The sequence below is a fragment of the Loa loa genome (genome assembly GCF_000183805.2).
Source record: "Loa loa unplaced genomic scaffold supercont3.30, whole genome shotgun sequence".
Classification (NCBI taxonomy): Eukaryota; Metazoa; Nematoda; class Chromadorea; order Rhabditida; family Onchocercidae; genus Loa; species Loa loa.
The window spans coordinates 12,709-25,579 of record NW_018108210.1 but is presented as its reverse complement, the minus strand read 5'-3'; the positions used below and the strand labels follow the sequence as shown (position 1 = coordinate 25,579).

The window sequence follows — 12,871 nt, the reverse complement described above, 5'->3', positions numbered from 1 at the left end:
ATCGTATCGAAAATTCTATTCCATCAAAATTATCTTTTCTTGAACGATTAAAGCATCTAATTAGTACATAATTATAGAATGGGAAGAATTTTACCTAGAAACAGTCCTGTAGGTTGGAGCCAAATTTGTATAATCCTCTTCATAGTTTAACAATTTAAGCTTATCATTTAGCTCATCACTAAGGACATACAGTTCATATTGTTGAGCAGGACTTCGATCATTTCCATCTTGTTCATTCTCCTTTTCCTCTCCATCTTCTTTTCCTTCCATTTATGACAAAAAAAAAAAAAAAAATTGAAGTCTTTGAAAAGAATTTATGCAAATACATGCATACTATTTGGTGTGCGTGATGTTTGATTAGCAGAATTGATTGATTAATACATATAAAGTTTGATAAAACTTCGTAATATGAATTCCTAAACTAAGAAAACAGACGATAAGTAAAAAGTGATTGCAGAGCAAATAAGAAGATAAGTAAGGAAATGATTAAATAAGTACTACCATGAGGAAGACCGGGTGCTAATCAAAAGTTGCTACAACAATTGGTGCCTCCATAGCAACCGGTGGCAACAGAAATATCCTGAACCTCACTTCAAGAATGGTTATGGATCAATGTGTCGCGATATGATCCAATTATTTCGATTTAATGCAAGTGTCTCTATCTAATGCATAAATGCGGAAAAACTACATGACTTAAAAACAATTATCCGCTTCACATATAGTAAAATTTAATCCGTGGATTTTCAAAAGTTTTATAAACAATCAAGTATTTTCACTCCTTCTCACTCTTGTTCATTTCTTCTCTCGGATCAGGAATTCTCTGGGGCAAAAGAGTAGCACTTTATCACCGTTTTCACAAATTTTAGCAGATATGGTTTGTTTTGCTTGCGATTTGTCTGAAATACCGATTTGTTTGATTTGTTTTGCTAGATATGATTTTTTGATTAGTCTTTCAAGTCTCCTGCTTAGAATTCCACAAATGAAAATTTCATCTTTTCAGTAATTCTGTTATGTAAAATATCCACTCAAGGCTTAAAAATGTTAGCATCTAATTTTTAGGCTACTGCAAAACATATATTATTAGAAGTTCAGTTTAAAAACTGGCATATTTTAAAGAAGCGTAGAAAATCGTTAGTTTAAGACGAAAAATTTAAATAGGAGTTTCCATCTCTTCCTGAAATCTTTTTCGATTTATTCCCAATACGTACAAAGTTACTGACATGATATAGAACAAAGTATTCTGTAATCATATGTAAGATCGACGTCTAACTAATTCAGATAGAGGTGTAAGGCTTCAATAATCAAACAAAATCGCATTTACAGCCATGACAAAATCTTTTATGAAATTCTGAGACAAATGGATGAACAAATTTATGCTTCGTACCGGAAGATCATCTTCGCAGAAACACTCTATTCAGGAAATCCTAGTGCAAAAATTTCGCTATCTAGATAATTTTTATTTCACCACAAGATCGTTGATAGTTTTCGCTTTAGCTTCTAAACGGAAGGATTTGTCTCCACTGTAGTATGTACTTCCATTGACATCATAGAAACCTTTCCTGGTAAAAACTGGTTGTCAACTAACTTATTGAGCAATTTATTGCTAGTAATTTATAATATTCTAATTTAATTGACTGCTAATAATGCTGTCAGCATCTGCAGAATGGTAAAACTTTTGTCGTTGAAGCCGCATATGATAGAACATTTTTAAAACACAGAGATTTCAGTTCAACAAAAAATTTTGCGATAGGAATAAGGCGGAACGACAATTCGTTTTAAACTACTAAAATAACTTGCAACCAATGACTTAAAACTATCTCCACTTGTAAACGTTAAAGCATTCGTGTTACCAAATCATCTGACTACGGTATATATTCATAGAGAATTCAAAGGAAATTTTATTTCAATAAACAAACTGGTAAAGCTGTACAGGGATTTTCATACAGCAATAAAAATAACTTACAATATTACCCGCAAAGTATGTCATGAAATGAAATTACCACTCTTTCCACGAAAGCGGTGGTAATTTCGCCGACTTAACCATCCTATTTTCAAGGAGCTTTTTTCCAGAGGTCTTGGAGAATTGTTATTCATATCATAATAACTATAACCTAACGTTTAAGGATGGAAATCAAAAAGTAACCATTTTAGTAAGCAACAATTAAGCTCCTTCGTGATTTCAGTAACTGCTTACAATCAAAGCTCTTTCACCACCATTTAAATAATGCATTATATCTATAACAGAGTAATTTAGAGAAAATGAAAAATATCGCTGGATAATAAATATGGAACACTAACAGTAACAGGTCCTTATTCAAGAGAACTGCTAAACTGTACCATTTGAGAGGAACAACTATTCTGAAGGCCAAGCTCCTGTTGGGTCCTCTTTCTTTTTAAGCGCTATATCCAATACGAATTTTTATGAATATCCTGTCCTCCGATGACGTATTAATTGCTTGATCTCCGCTTCATATATCAAATCTGAGATCTGTTTTTTGAGAGTAAGTGCCGAAAGTGGTGATGTTAAGCAAAGTCGACGTAATGCGCTTGATACACTTCGACCTAAAATTTTTTTGGAGCAAATTTTCAGCATAAATTCAGAAATTTTAGGGATTTTAATAGATACTAAAATTACACGTAAATGAAAAATTGGTAAAATGTGCAATGCTAGTGAACAGCCTTTTGCCATAGAAAAAACTAGTCCTTACAACGGAGATCTGCCATAATACACAACGATTTGGTAAAACTTACCAAACCAGGCACATTCATCGTCTGGTTCCTGCATATTTTGCAGGTCCTCGTTACTTGCTTCAGATGCCTTCCTTTTCATTGCCTTTTTCTGAAGATCAGCTAGAGCACTTGCACAAGCACGTGTTTCTGGGTTAACCGGTGAAGGTGATTTCAGTTTATTCGAGTCAAATCCAAGATGCTGTGACAATGCTGAATGAGATGCTATACCCTGGAATACTGAATAATTTAGTGCTCCATGTTTTCAGACAATAAAAATAATGCCAACATATGCAAAAATGTTGGCGACATGATTTATCAACAGACAACCTAATTTGTTTCAGAAAACTGTCCATTCTTTTTAAACTGGCTACATTAAACATGAAATCTTAATTTTGGGGCAAAAAGAGACAATCCTAATTTGGAAATTAAGAACCCTTTTACTTCGTATTATTGTACAATGATAATAGTCAATGATGAGTAGAAGGGATCAAATTCGTTCAGAAATGTGAAAAAAATTTTAATTTAAAAGGAAAAAAGGCTATAATACGATATACCTCCAAATAATTGATGTTAGGTGGGACAAACTGAGCTATATGCATTTCAATTGTAGGTGCTGCGGTCGATGTGACTTGAATATCAGGTATAACAGTGTTTGTATTGGTGGGAATGCTTTTGTTACAACTATTGTTGCTGCTGCTGCTGCTGTTTGCAGAAGGAATGGGAAGGGAAGTTGATGCAACTGCTGGGAGCTCTGTTACATTCAGTATCTGTCCACTGTAAAAGCAAATTGTCAGATGACAAGTGATGAATATTTTAAAATTGTCCACAAAATTCTGCATAATTTCATTCTAAAAATTGAATCAACAAAATTACACAGAAAAAAGAATTCCTCAAGAATGCTTTGTCAAATTAACTACTGTAGGAAAAATAGCATATAATATGCTGCCATACTAACTTTTCACTCAAGAAATTTCAAGGTAAAAATTGATGGAGCAATTTTTTTTCGATGGCACATTTAACTCTAATACAAACAGTAATGTCATACTCTATGCTGCTGTTGCTGTCATCAGACATTTGTTTCTCGACAAGCGAATTGATCAATTTCTCCAGCGTATTAGGTGTGTTTTCTACCAAAACTGTGCTGCAGTACGAATTTAATTTTTTCAAAATTTTTGCAATCCAATAAATTGCTGAATATTGCTGGTTTTTTCTTTCGCTCCTTTCTTTAAAATCCATTTGCTTTTAAAATTTCCGATAGATTCTGTTCCTGAAAAGGGTAGCTTGGTAAGCATAAAACTGAATTACCTGTTCAATGCAGAAGACCGATTTCGATCTGGACCAAAATTATTTTTAACGAATTGCATTTTATTCCAGAATCGCCAAGTTGGTTCCACGTCTTCATAGCCTGCACTTGCTTCGGCCTGGCGTCTTTTAAGTTTCCTTTTGAATGTATCTTTCAAATTCTTCCATTGTGTACGAACATCTTCTTCTAAAAAAAGACAATTCGGAAAAAGAAATTAATGAAAATGAAGGGATTGCTCAATTTGTAGTAGGAAACAATTGTAATAATCCACACTTCCAGCACATGACAACTCAAGTTAGCATTAAATTGGAACTATCACAGTCAGCAATGCAATCATTCTCGACATTCACGCAAACGTAAGCATAAAATGTTTGAGAAAGGTTCGAATCTATCAATAATCAAAGAAGTCTTCAGGGCATGATGATAACTGCAAATAAAAAAAAAAGTGAGAAGAACCTGTATATAGACCGGCTGTTACTAAACCGGAAGCATTAAGTGCATCTGCAACTTCTGCAAACAACTCTTTCTTCCTTTCCGACGTCGCATAACGCTCCTATAACTCAATATGTTCCATCAAATAGCATGAGAAAAGTGTTGTTCATTACTGACGATTGCGAATGTTAGAAGAAATTTTTTGAAAAGTGCAGATAAAATTATGATATGGGAAAATTTTTTTTTTGAGCATTCAATAAATTTTATAGATTTGTAATGAGCAGTGCGAATACCACAGAATATTCATTACAACCAACAGCAGTGTTAAGGCAATCATATCGAGAATAAAACAGTAGACGTAATAAAACAGTAGATGTAACGCATTTTTAAATACAGTAATCTTTGGAAAACACTATGTTTCTGCGGCCGAAATGAGTAAGGAAGAGAAATTTTAGTAAACTGAATGAAATGATTCAATTAGAGTATATTCAGGGATAGAAGTAAGCCTGTATTTACTTTACTATTTAACAGTCTCATTCTTCCAATCGACATGATGCTGTTGCTGTTAACTTCGTTAACTATTAATATTCATTGGAGTGTCGCAAATACAGTAATTAGTTACTATTAATATATAAAAATACCCCCATTATTAATCTAAGCCAGTTTGAAATGTGAAGATGATTTAACTAACGGAGGAAAAAGGCTGAGAAAAGTTGGACCACGGGAAAGAAAATAATCAAAACAAACGAAAACATAAAAAGAACCGGTAAGCACACATACAAATTTTGTTTTTGTTTAATTTATCTCTTTTTTTAAATGGACAAAGTAACTCAAAAAGAATGATAAAGAATAAAATATTAGAATGTTGAACCTTTTTATACTCCCAAACTTCGCGACGCTTTCGCACTTCCTCAATTAAAATAAGGCGGGAATCGTCATTCCACATTTTCACCATTTCATCTAAAAACTAAGTCATAATTAATATCCGTAGTATATAACTCATAACGTTTAAACTTGAATATATTTAAATACTTCTCAACTCCTGCTGTTCAACGCAACATTTAAATCTCCCAGTAAGATTGGATCGTTATCAGTCTGCAGCAGAATCTTCATAAAAAGTAAGTACGAAGAAGCTGCCACAGATCATTTCTTGTAGAAAGCATCCGAAAATGAGGGCATGAGAAGGGCCAAGCAATGAAGGCAGAGGGGCCAAGTAATCCACGATGCAAAAGAATGGCAGAATCTTTAATAGTTAAAAGAAGGTGAGATATGAGATGAGGTGAGGTAAGATCTGTTTACCATTTATCCATTCGCACATTTGCCCAACAAATGCTTTCAAGAAACAGCAAACCAAGCGAAAATATAGAGTTCGAAAACGAAGGGGAGAAAGGGAGGGGAGACGAAAGCACAGGATGATGCTGCTACTATCATTGCCACAGCTGTTGCTGCGTCAAGCGCCAGCGACTAGCGGTTGTTGCAGCGACGAATTTAATGAATCGATACAACGATAAATGCCCGCGACGCTGATGACGATGACACGACCTAATATGCTGAGGGGTGTAATCTGTACTGATATCAGCTGTCGTACGGTACACCCAACTTACCGCTGCGTATCTGTCTCGATGCAACTACATTCTGCTCCCCTACGAGATCAGACTTTACGGACTGATCACAATTTTTGATTAAGTCACCTCATAATCTGCCCTCGGTTTTTTAAAGCATGCAGCTGGCAAAGGATTTAAAACGAATTTAGACTTTTATTGGTATAAATTTGAATTCCTTTTTTCTCTTTAACGCCATGGAATAGATGTATGCAATATCAGTTATATGGAAATCGGAGCTACCTAAACTAATAATATCAACCAGAAATCAGTTGCGGAATGATAACGGGAAGATGTAGAGGTGTTTTACTGAATCAGAAATTCGGAGCACGAAAGATTTCGGAATCAACTCACGAAATTATTCCTTGAAACAAACCAGGTACCAATGAAACTCTCTATCAATCAAATTTGCTTTTTGACATGATACTTCCAGGAGATCGGCTTCCATCAATCTTCCTACTGAATTCGGAAGGGAATTCAAGATGAAAAACGAAGACTTTAGTAAAACCTTCGTTGGGAGCATTACTTGTAGTTTAACATAAAACTTGCATCTTCATAAACATAAAGTTTAAAAATTCGGTATCTGAATAACTATGAATTCATCGGAAATAATTACGTCCAGATCTCGACAGCGAATATAAATTTAACAAATCAATTTCAGCTCAATTCATATAATAAAAATAAAGCGAACAGTTTGCGAATTCTTATTTCTAAAAACTCGTGTATGGAAAATATCACAAATTATTTAAATTAAAGAAGTCGTGAATTTGGGAAGACCTGCACCTTAAGCTATACAATATATCTGGACTTCGAATTAAGCATAATTCATGCATTTAATAATGTCCATACGCAATAGTAAGACTACAAAGCAAAAAAATATTAAAAGCATGGTCGAGAAAGGACCACATACGAAAGGACCACATACGCAAAATCAGATACAATGATTATAATTTAACTTCAGAACTATTACTGAGACTACAACTTTTGAAATTTTCTGATTTTGTAACTCAGAGAACGATAAGATCACATAAAGCACAAGATTTTCCACTGCAGGTTATAGTAAAAAACTGATTTTGCATTCGCATACTGAATCTGCAAAAATAAGCTATAACAAATTCTTTTTTGATTTTTTTGATCTGCAATCCCATACCATAGTACTCACAGTCAAATTTACCGCTAACGAAAGACCTTTTCCAAAAATGCGACCTTCATATATTTTCGAAAATGTCAGTAAGTTGCCGACGATACCTAATAACGATTTTTCTGTAATGTAGGTTGCCTGCGTATCAGTGTCCTTCCTGAGTTGCATAAATGTTCTCCATTCCGACTGAGGCGCAACAAATATAACAGCTCGACTCAACGACTCTGTTGTCTGAAACGTTGGGACACTTTGCAGTTAATTTCGGAATTTCCTCGTGTGTTTCAAAATTTTCTCTTGGAAAAAAACATTCAGTTCCTGATGGAATAAGCCTAACTTTTCCATGACAACATTTGATGAGATACGAAAGATGCTTTGCTTCAGGTTCGCATTTCGAAGAAACATAAAACGGCCCTAATGTAGAGAACAAATGAGCCATGCGACCATTCAGCCAAGCTTCGTGGGCAGTTTTCCATCGTGGAACAAAAAAATCATTTCCTTTTAACCAACCACCAATTTCCAATGAGCGGTAAGCCTAAAAAAAGAGCATGAAAAACTAAAAAATTTGGAACCCTCCAGCTTTTTCCTCAAGAATCAACGAGGTTTTTGCAATTAGAAAAAAGATCGATGAAAACAAGAATAAAGAACTGAATATAAAGAACCAAAATAAGAAACTGATTAAAGAAAAGGGGGAGATACGCTGTTATTATGTGCAGGTCCAGTAATAATTATAGACTTAGTTTTGAAACTCCACTGTAGTCAAGCCCTAAACTTGAACCAACAAACTGATAGTAAGTGGATTAACACTGATAAATTTACTACAATACTGTTCCTATAAACTAGTAAATTTAATACGAAACCTAGGAGTTTATCTAAAAGCTAATTTGCGACATTTTTTTGGCTCGCTCGTTGTTCCTACCAAATATCAAATTTTAAAAATGATACCCATTCAACTGTGACGATTGGTATGCCTTTGACTAAAGCTCGCATAACATTAACCGTGCGTACTCCCTCTTGATCACTTACCACGTAACGAGTAAGCTCGTCGACAGTGCTTGCAATTTTTAGCAAGCCCAATTTTTTAGTTATTGCAAAAACTGTCTCTTTCTCACTGCAATAAAAACCTGCATTTTAAGAAATAGTTATTTGGACATGAGAAACAAGATAGCAAAAAAAAAAAATTCAAAAAGTTTAAAAATCATGAACTTACATCTTACTGATTCCTGAAAGTATAATATTACCGGTTTTAATTCTTTTCCTAGGAAGCTTTTTCTTTTTCATGAATTCATTCGAACTGGGAACATTTTGCAACTCATTTAAGACTGAAGAACGAGTCCGTACCACCAGTGGTCGCGTTTTCGAGGTTTTTTCTAAATCTACAGTTTGAAAAAATAAATATCAGTCATTGAAAGAAAAAACTGTCCCTTTCTGTTTAAAAACTGTTTAGGCTATATTATAAGAAAATGTATAGGACATGAACTAAAAAATCAGCGAAAGGAACGCTTTTCAGAAACAATAAGTGACATATAACCTATTTCAATATGTTATTCTTAAATAATATTTAAGGACAAAAACTTGAACTGTACTATATGAAAATAAGAGTTAACCCTTTGCCGAAAGCTTTCGGTCATCTGCAGAAATTTCAGAAAAGTTCTGGTTCATCATTTTTCTATACATGGACACCATTTTCTCTGTATTTAGTTGTGCAGCATGTCCTGCTTTTACGGAACGATATCGTCTTTGCAAGAACTACAATGTAAATTATGTGAACTACTGGATATATCGAGAAATTTTTCCACCTTTTATTTGAAGTTATGTTAATAAAATGGAACCCCTCCTCATGGTACAAACATCTTTACATACTGGACTAAGAAATCCTTTTGCTGGATTATTTTTTACTAAGAGCGATGGCATGATAATATACATCAGAGGCAATCTGGGTGCACAGCGGAATGTAATTCATATTTCGCAATAAGTTGATTTCCCATCATGAGCTTTTGAAAAACTAAATTTTAGCACAGAATTTCTACAAGACTTGACTCAAGGTTTGGCGCAAAATACTCACTCTGTGAAAACGAGTTGGTGTATACTCTGCTAACTGTTCAGAATTAACTGTTGGCCGACCACGCTTTTTAACTGGCTCACTTTGTGTAATCTCCACCACATTTACCTGAATTAAGGATTTATTAATAATTAAATCTTGTAAAAATTGACTTTTGAGCAATAGGATAAGCAGGGAAAATAAACGCTAATAAAATTAAATTCAATTTAAACTAACAGATTTAGTCAAAGATGAATTCTCTGCAGGGGGAGTTGCAAACTGCTGCTCGGATTCTCCAGGAAACATCGATACTCGCGTATGCCTTCTTTGCTTTCTACTAACTCGACAGTAATCTTGAATGTAAAGAGAAATTTTAAGATACTTAGCCATCACAGTTCATGTTCCTGTTAGAATTTATGTATAAGCAAAGGCAGTGAGAATTTTCTTAAAAAGCACAGCTCATCCTAAGCCAAAATTTGCTAACAACAATCCTTCGAGAATCCTATATTTGAAAATGGCATCTGGCTCAAAATGGAGAATTTTCAACTTGATGCAATTTTCTTTCTTAATTTTTTATGGAACAACACTTCTGGTCAATTGGCCTATCTCGCTTTGCTTAAATTTCGTCAGGAAATAAGTGCATGGACTTATTTGCATGGACAGTGCATGGAAAACCTTTAGTCTACCACTGCTTAGTCATCCCCGTGATGTATATTTTAGTGGATACCCCATTCTCAGAATGTTTCAGTGATAAAGAAAAGATATCTTTCCCACCAACTACATTAGATGCATAGACTCTAAATGGTGTGTTCATTGACGAAGGACAATTTAAAACGTCTGAAACTATATTAACTATGGCTTTCAATTATTCTTAGTAAAAATTAGAGTGTTTTTAATTGCTATTGCTTCGCTTTTTCCCAATAGGATCATTCAGCTTCTTGATTCGATGTGTTACGACAAAATGAACATCAATACACTTACTCAGTTCATTGATCCTTTTTCGTACGCGATCCACAATTGGTGAAATTATTTCCACAACATCAATATTTTCATTATTTGCAGGAAATACTGCAACAATGTGTGTGGTAATTATTTTAAAAATAAAAAGTTCTATCCAAAGATCTGGGATTCTACAATTCAGTAGCTCAGAAGCCTTGCTTTTGCGGTTCCCACATATAGTATATCTTTATCCATAACTTTCCAAAGAAAGTGGTAGACTTTATTCTTCGTCTGTTCTATTTGGAAAGACTTTGATTTTTTCCACAAATTTAGACTTCATCTTATTATTCTTATCCGTCTGACTTTGAAAAGATTTTTTTTTATGACTGTTTAAAAAAAAATCCGGAAAAAACCAAATCTGTCTGACAATACCTATAAAAAATAGGTTCATGTAGAAGAGCTTGGCAAGCATTACTAAATTTCTTGTTTCTGTGTTCATTATTGCACAAATGGACCAGAGCAGGTAAAGTAAAATAAGAAAACTGATGAAAACAGCAACTGAACCTTACAGCTATGTTCTTTTTCATGATATTGAATAACATTAAGGGTTCCCCAATTACTTTAACTAAAAATAAGCGCACAAACGAATGTTGGAAGGAATGTTTTTTATGCAGTACGTCTGGGCCAACATTTCAAGGTCAAAGATATCAGAAAGTTTTATCAATGCATATTATATATTAATGTCAAGCCTGAAAAAAGATGGCGCCTATGGAATGTGTCACAATAACGTTTGAAACATACCAAATTTGGAAGCAAGCTGGTCGGAGAGCGTTTCGATCGCATGCACTATTTGTGACTGGTTCGGTGAACTGCCACTTGAATTTAATGCTTTATCCTGACAATTTTGAAGAACGCTTTAGTGGTATTAAGACACGCGCATATTTGAACCATCTTGAAAACCGGTTACAACAAATACAAAGATTAAAATCTTACTAGCAATTTTTGATATCGGAACTAAAATTACAAATATAACTTCAGTTTTTATTCAAAGTTGATCGATTTTCAAAATAGTCCGCTACGAATACGCAATCGATTCAGCATTAGAACTTCCTTTATAAATTCATAACCATAAGTTATATTAGAGTGCTAAATTAACTATTTCTGATCATCAATCACCATATTAACTGTTCCCATTCGTCCCATAGCCATTAGTCGCATGGGAATAGCAAGATCCTTTATACCGTATAGCAGAAAGGGAGCTTCGTCAGCTCGAATTTGATTCATGAAACAACTGCAATAAATAAAAGGTAATGGGAATAAAACCTACAGCTATTCGGTACAAAAAATAAAGGAGGAAAATATAATAAAACAATTTATGAACTGCGCTGTATAAATTCTTATACAGGAAAAAACCAAGACATTGTGCAAGTATAGAAAAATATGAAGTGAGCAAAAAAAAGCAGATGACGATTATTCTAGAAAAATAAAAGGAATTTAAAATATACTGCAAAAATTGTCTTGACGCAATAACTTACTTAAATACCCAGTGAGGCGAAAGTATTAAAATTTCGATCCCCAAATGATGGGCTTTATCTAGTGTTTCCTGTCGACCATTCCAGAATATTAAGTGAGTAATATTTTTTGAAAATCTGGAAAGGAATAACAAAAGCAGTAAAGAAGCAGCTAAATAAAGCTGCCGGAATCTTATGTTGTCTCGTCTATGGCTAATCTTGTACATTGAAACAGCAAAAGCACAGTTTCTTAAAAACTAATCCAAAGAGCATTACGTTACGCATCATGGTAATGAAATGCTGTTATCACTGAGGATATTTTATCCTAATAATGAAAGTACCATACCGTAAGTTAACAGTCGCTCCTAAGTCACGTAACATTTGGCGCAGAATTGATGTTTTTTCCAGTCTTACATCTACAAATGCTCTGACACCTAAAATACTGAATTAATTAACTAATCAGCTAATTTATCTACCTTCCTTACAGTAAAAGTTGTGAGGGGAAACTCCAGGGTGTTAATCAATCTGATAATCAAATTGGGGAGTCAATTTGTAAATCCAAAACAGGAAAAGTTTAAGTAAATGACAAAAAATACATACCTCCCAAAATCATCGATTTTTTAGTACTTTCTATATGGTTATCCTGAAGAGGGCATGAGAATTCAAAAGCATTGAGTTGGGCTTCCATCCATAAATTATGCTCCGCAGAATCCGTGATTTCGGATGATAAAAAGCTTCAAAGGATTTCTGTTAATCTCATTGATATTTGGACTGCTTCAATCAATATATTTGTTTGCTCAATAGACTAAAAAAAATTAGTAATACTATGCAACTTTATACTCTAATGAACGAATGTTTTGGTAATAATAGTTATTTCTATTCGGGTAAATGAAACGAACAAACCGTGATGAATTTGAAATGCTTTCAAAAAATTTAGGCGTTTCAATATAAAACGAAAAAGGACTGCCTTTCGCAGATAATCTTTTCGTCATTTTTCGAGATATCACTTGGCTATACCTGAAATTTTCCGGAATTTCATTTGGATATCTTTTAGACTTACACTGGCTTTTTCCGGAGTCCTATACATTTTTTGAAATTGTCCAAATTTTCAAACAATACCGTGGCATAAAATAGTTTTATGAGATACCGTCAATAACATATATTTTAAACACTGCA

At 34.0% G+C, this 12,871-nt stretch overlaps 3 protein-coding genes across 3 annotated transcripts; all 3 read right to left on the bottom strand.

The window, feature by feature from the left end:
• Nucleotides 1–90: 90 nt before the first annotated feature.
• Nucleotides 91–282, bottom strand: LOAG_08314 (hypothetical protein; the record flags this gene model as incomplete). The annotated part of the gene is made up of 1 exon (XM_003143846.2): nucleotides 91–282. The coding sequence occupies exon 1, from the start codon at nucleotides 268–270 to the stop codon at nucleotides 91–93; it is 180 nt and encodes a 59-aa protein (XP_003143894.1). The 5' UTR covers nucleotides 271–282.
• Nucleotides 283–1,532: 1,250 nt separating this feature from the next.
• LOAG_08313 (hypothetical protein) lies at nucleotides 1,533–5,431 on the bottom strand. The gene is made up of 8 exons (XM_020447667.1): nucleotides 5,337–5,431; nucleotides 4,490–4,586; nucleotides 4,036–4,219; nucleotides 3,776–3,871; nucleotides 3,285–3,504; nucleotides 2,752–2,959; nucleotides 2,144–2,562; nucleotides 1,533–1,559 (listed from the first exon to the last, which is right to left on the bottom strand). The coding sequence occupies exons 1-7, from the start codon at nucleotides 5,418–5,420 to the stop codon at nucleotides 2,420–2,422; spliced, it is 1,032 nt and encodes a 343-aa protein (XP_020302128.1). The 5' UTR covers nucleotides 5,421–5,431; the 3' UTR covers nucleotides 1,533–1,559; nucleotides 2,144–2,419.
• Nucleotides 5,432–7,089: 1,658 nt separating this feature from the next.
• Nucleotides 7,090–12,687, bottom strand: LOAG_08312 (hypothetical protein; the record flags this gene model as incomplete). Its single annotated transcript, XM_020447666.1, has 15 exons — nucleotides 7,090–7,158; nucleotides 7,229–7,438; nucleotides 7,542–7,739; nucleotides 8,150–8,315; nucleotides 8,415–8,580; nucleotides 8,812–8,953; nucleotides 9,270–9,374; nucleotides 9,483–9,598; nucleotides 10,227–10,313; nucleotides 10,986–11,079; nucleotides 11,361–11,475; nucleotides 11,720–11,833; nucleotides 12,042–12,129; nucleotides 12,296–12,429; nucleotides 12,599–12,687. The coding sequence occupies 15 exons, from the start codon at nucleotides 12,685–12,687 to the stop codon at nucleotides 7,090–7,092; spliced, it is 1,893 nt and encodes a 630-aa protein (XP_020302127.1).
• Nucleotides 12,688–12,871: the final 184 nt, after the last annotated feature.

Excerpts from the sequence above, each read along its gene's own strand:
- LOAG_08313 (XM_020447667.1), bottom strand. The coding sequence starts at position 5,420 with ATGGTGAAAATGTGGAATGACGATTCCCGCCTTATTTTAATTGAGGAA. Across the intron at positions 3,505-3,775 it reads GACAGCAACAGCAGCATAGA|TGGACAGATACTGAATGTAA; the intron begins GTATGACATTAC and ends TTGCTTTTACAG. Across the intron at positions 2,960-3,284 it reads CTAACATCAATTATTTGGAG|GGTATAGCATCTCATTCAGC; the intron begins GTATATCGTATT and ends TCAGTATTCCAG.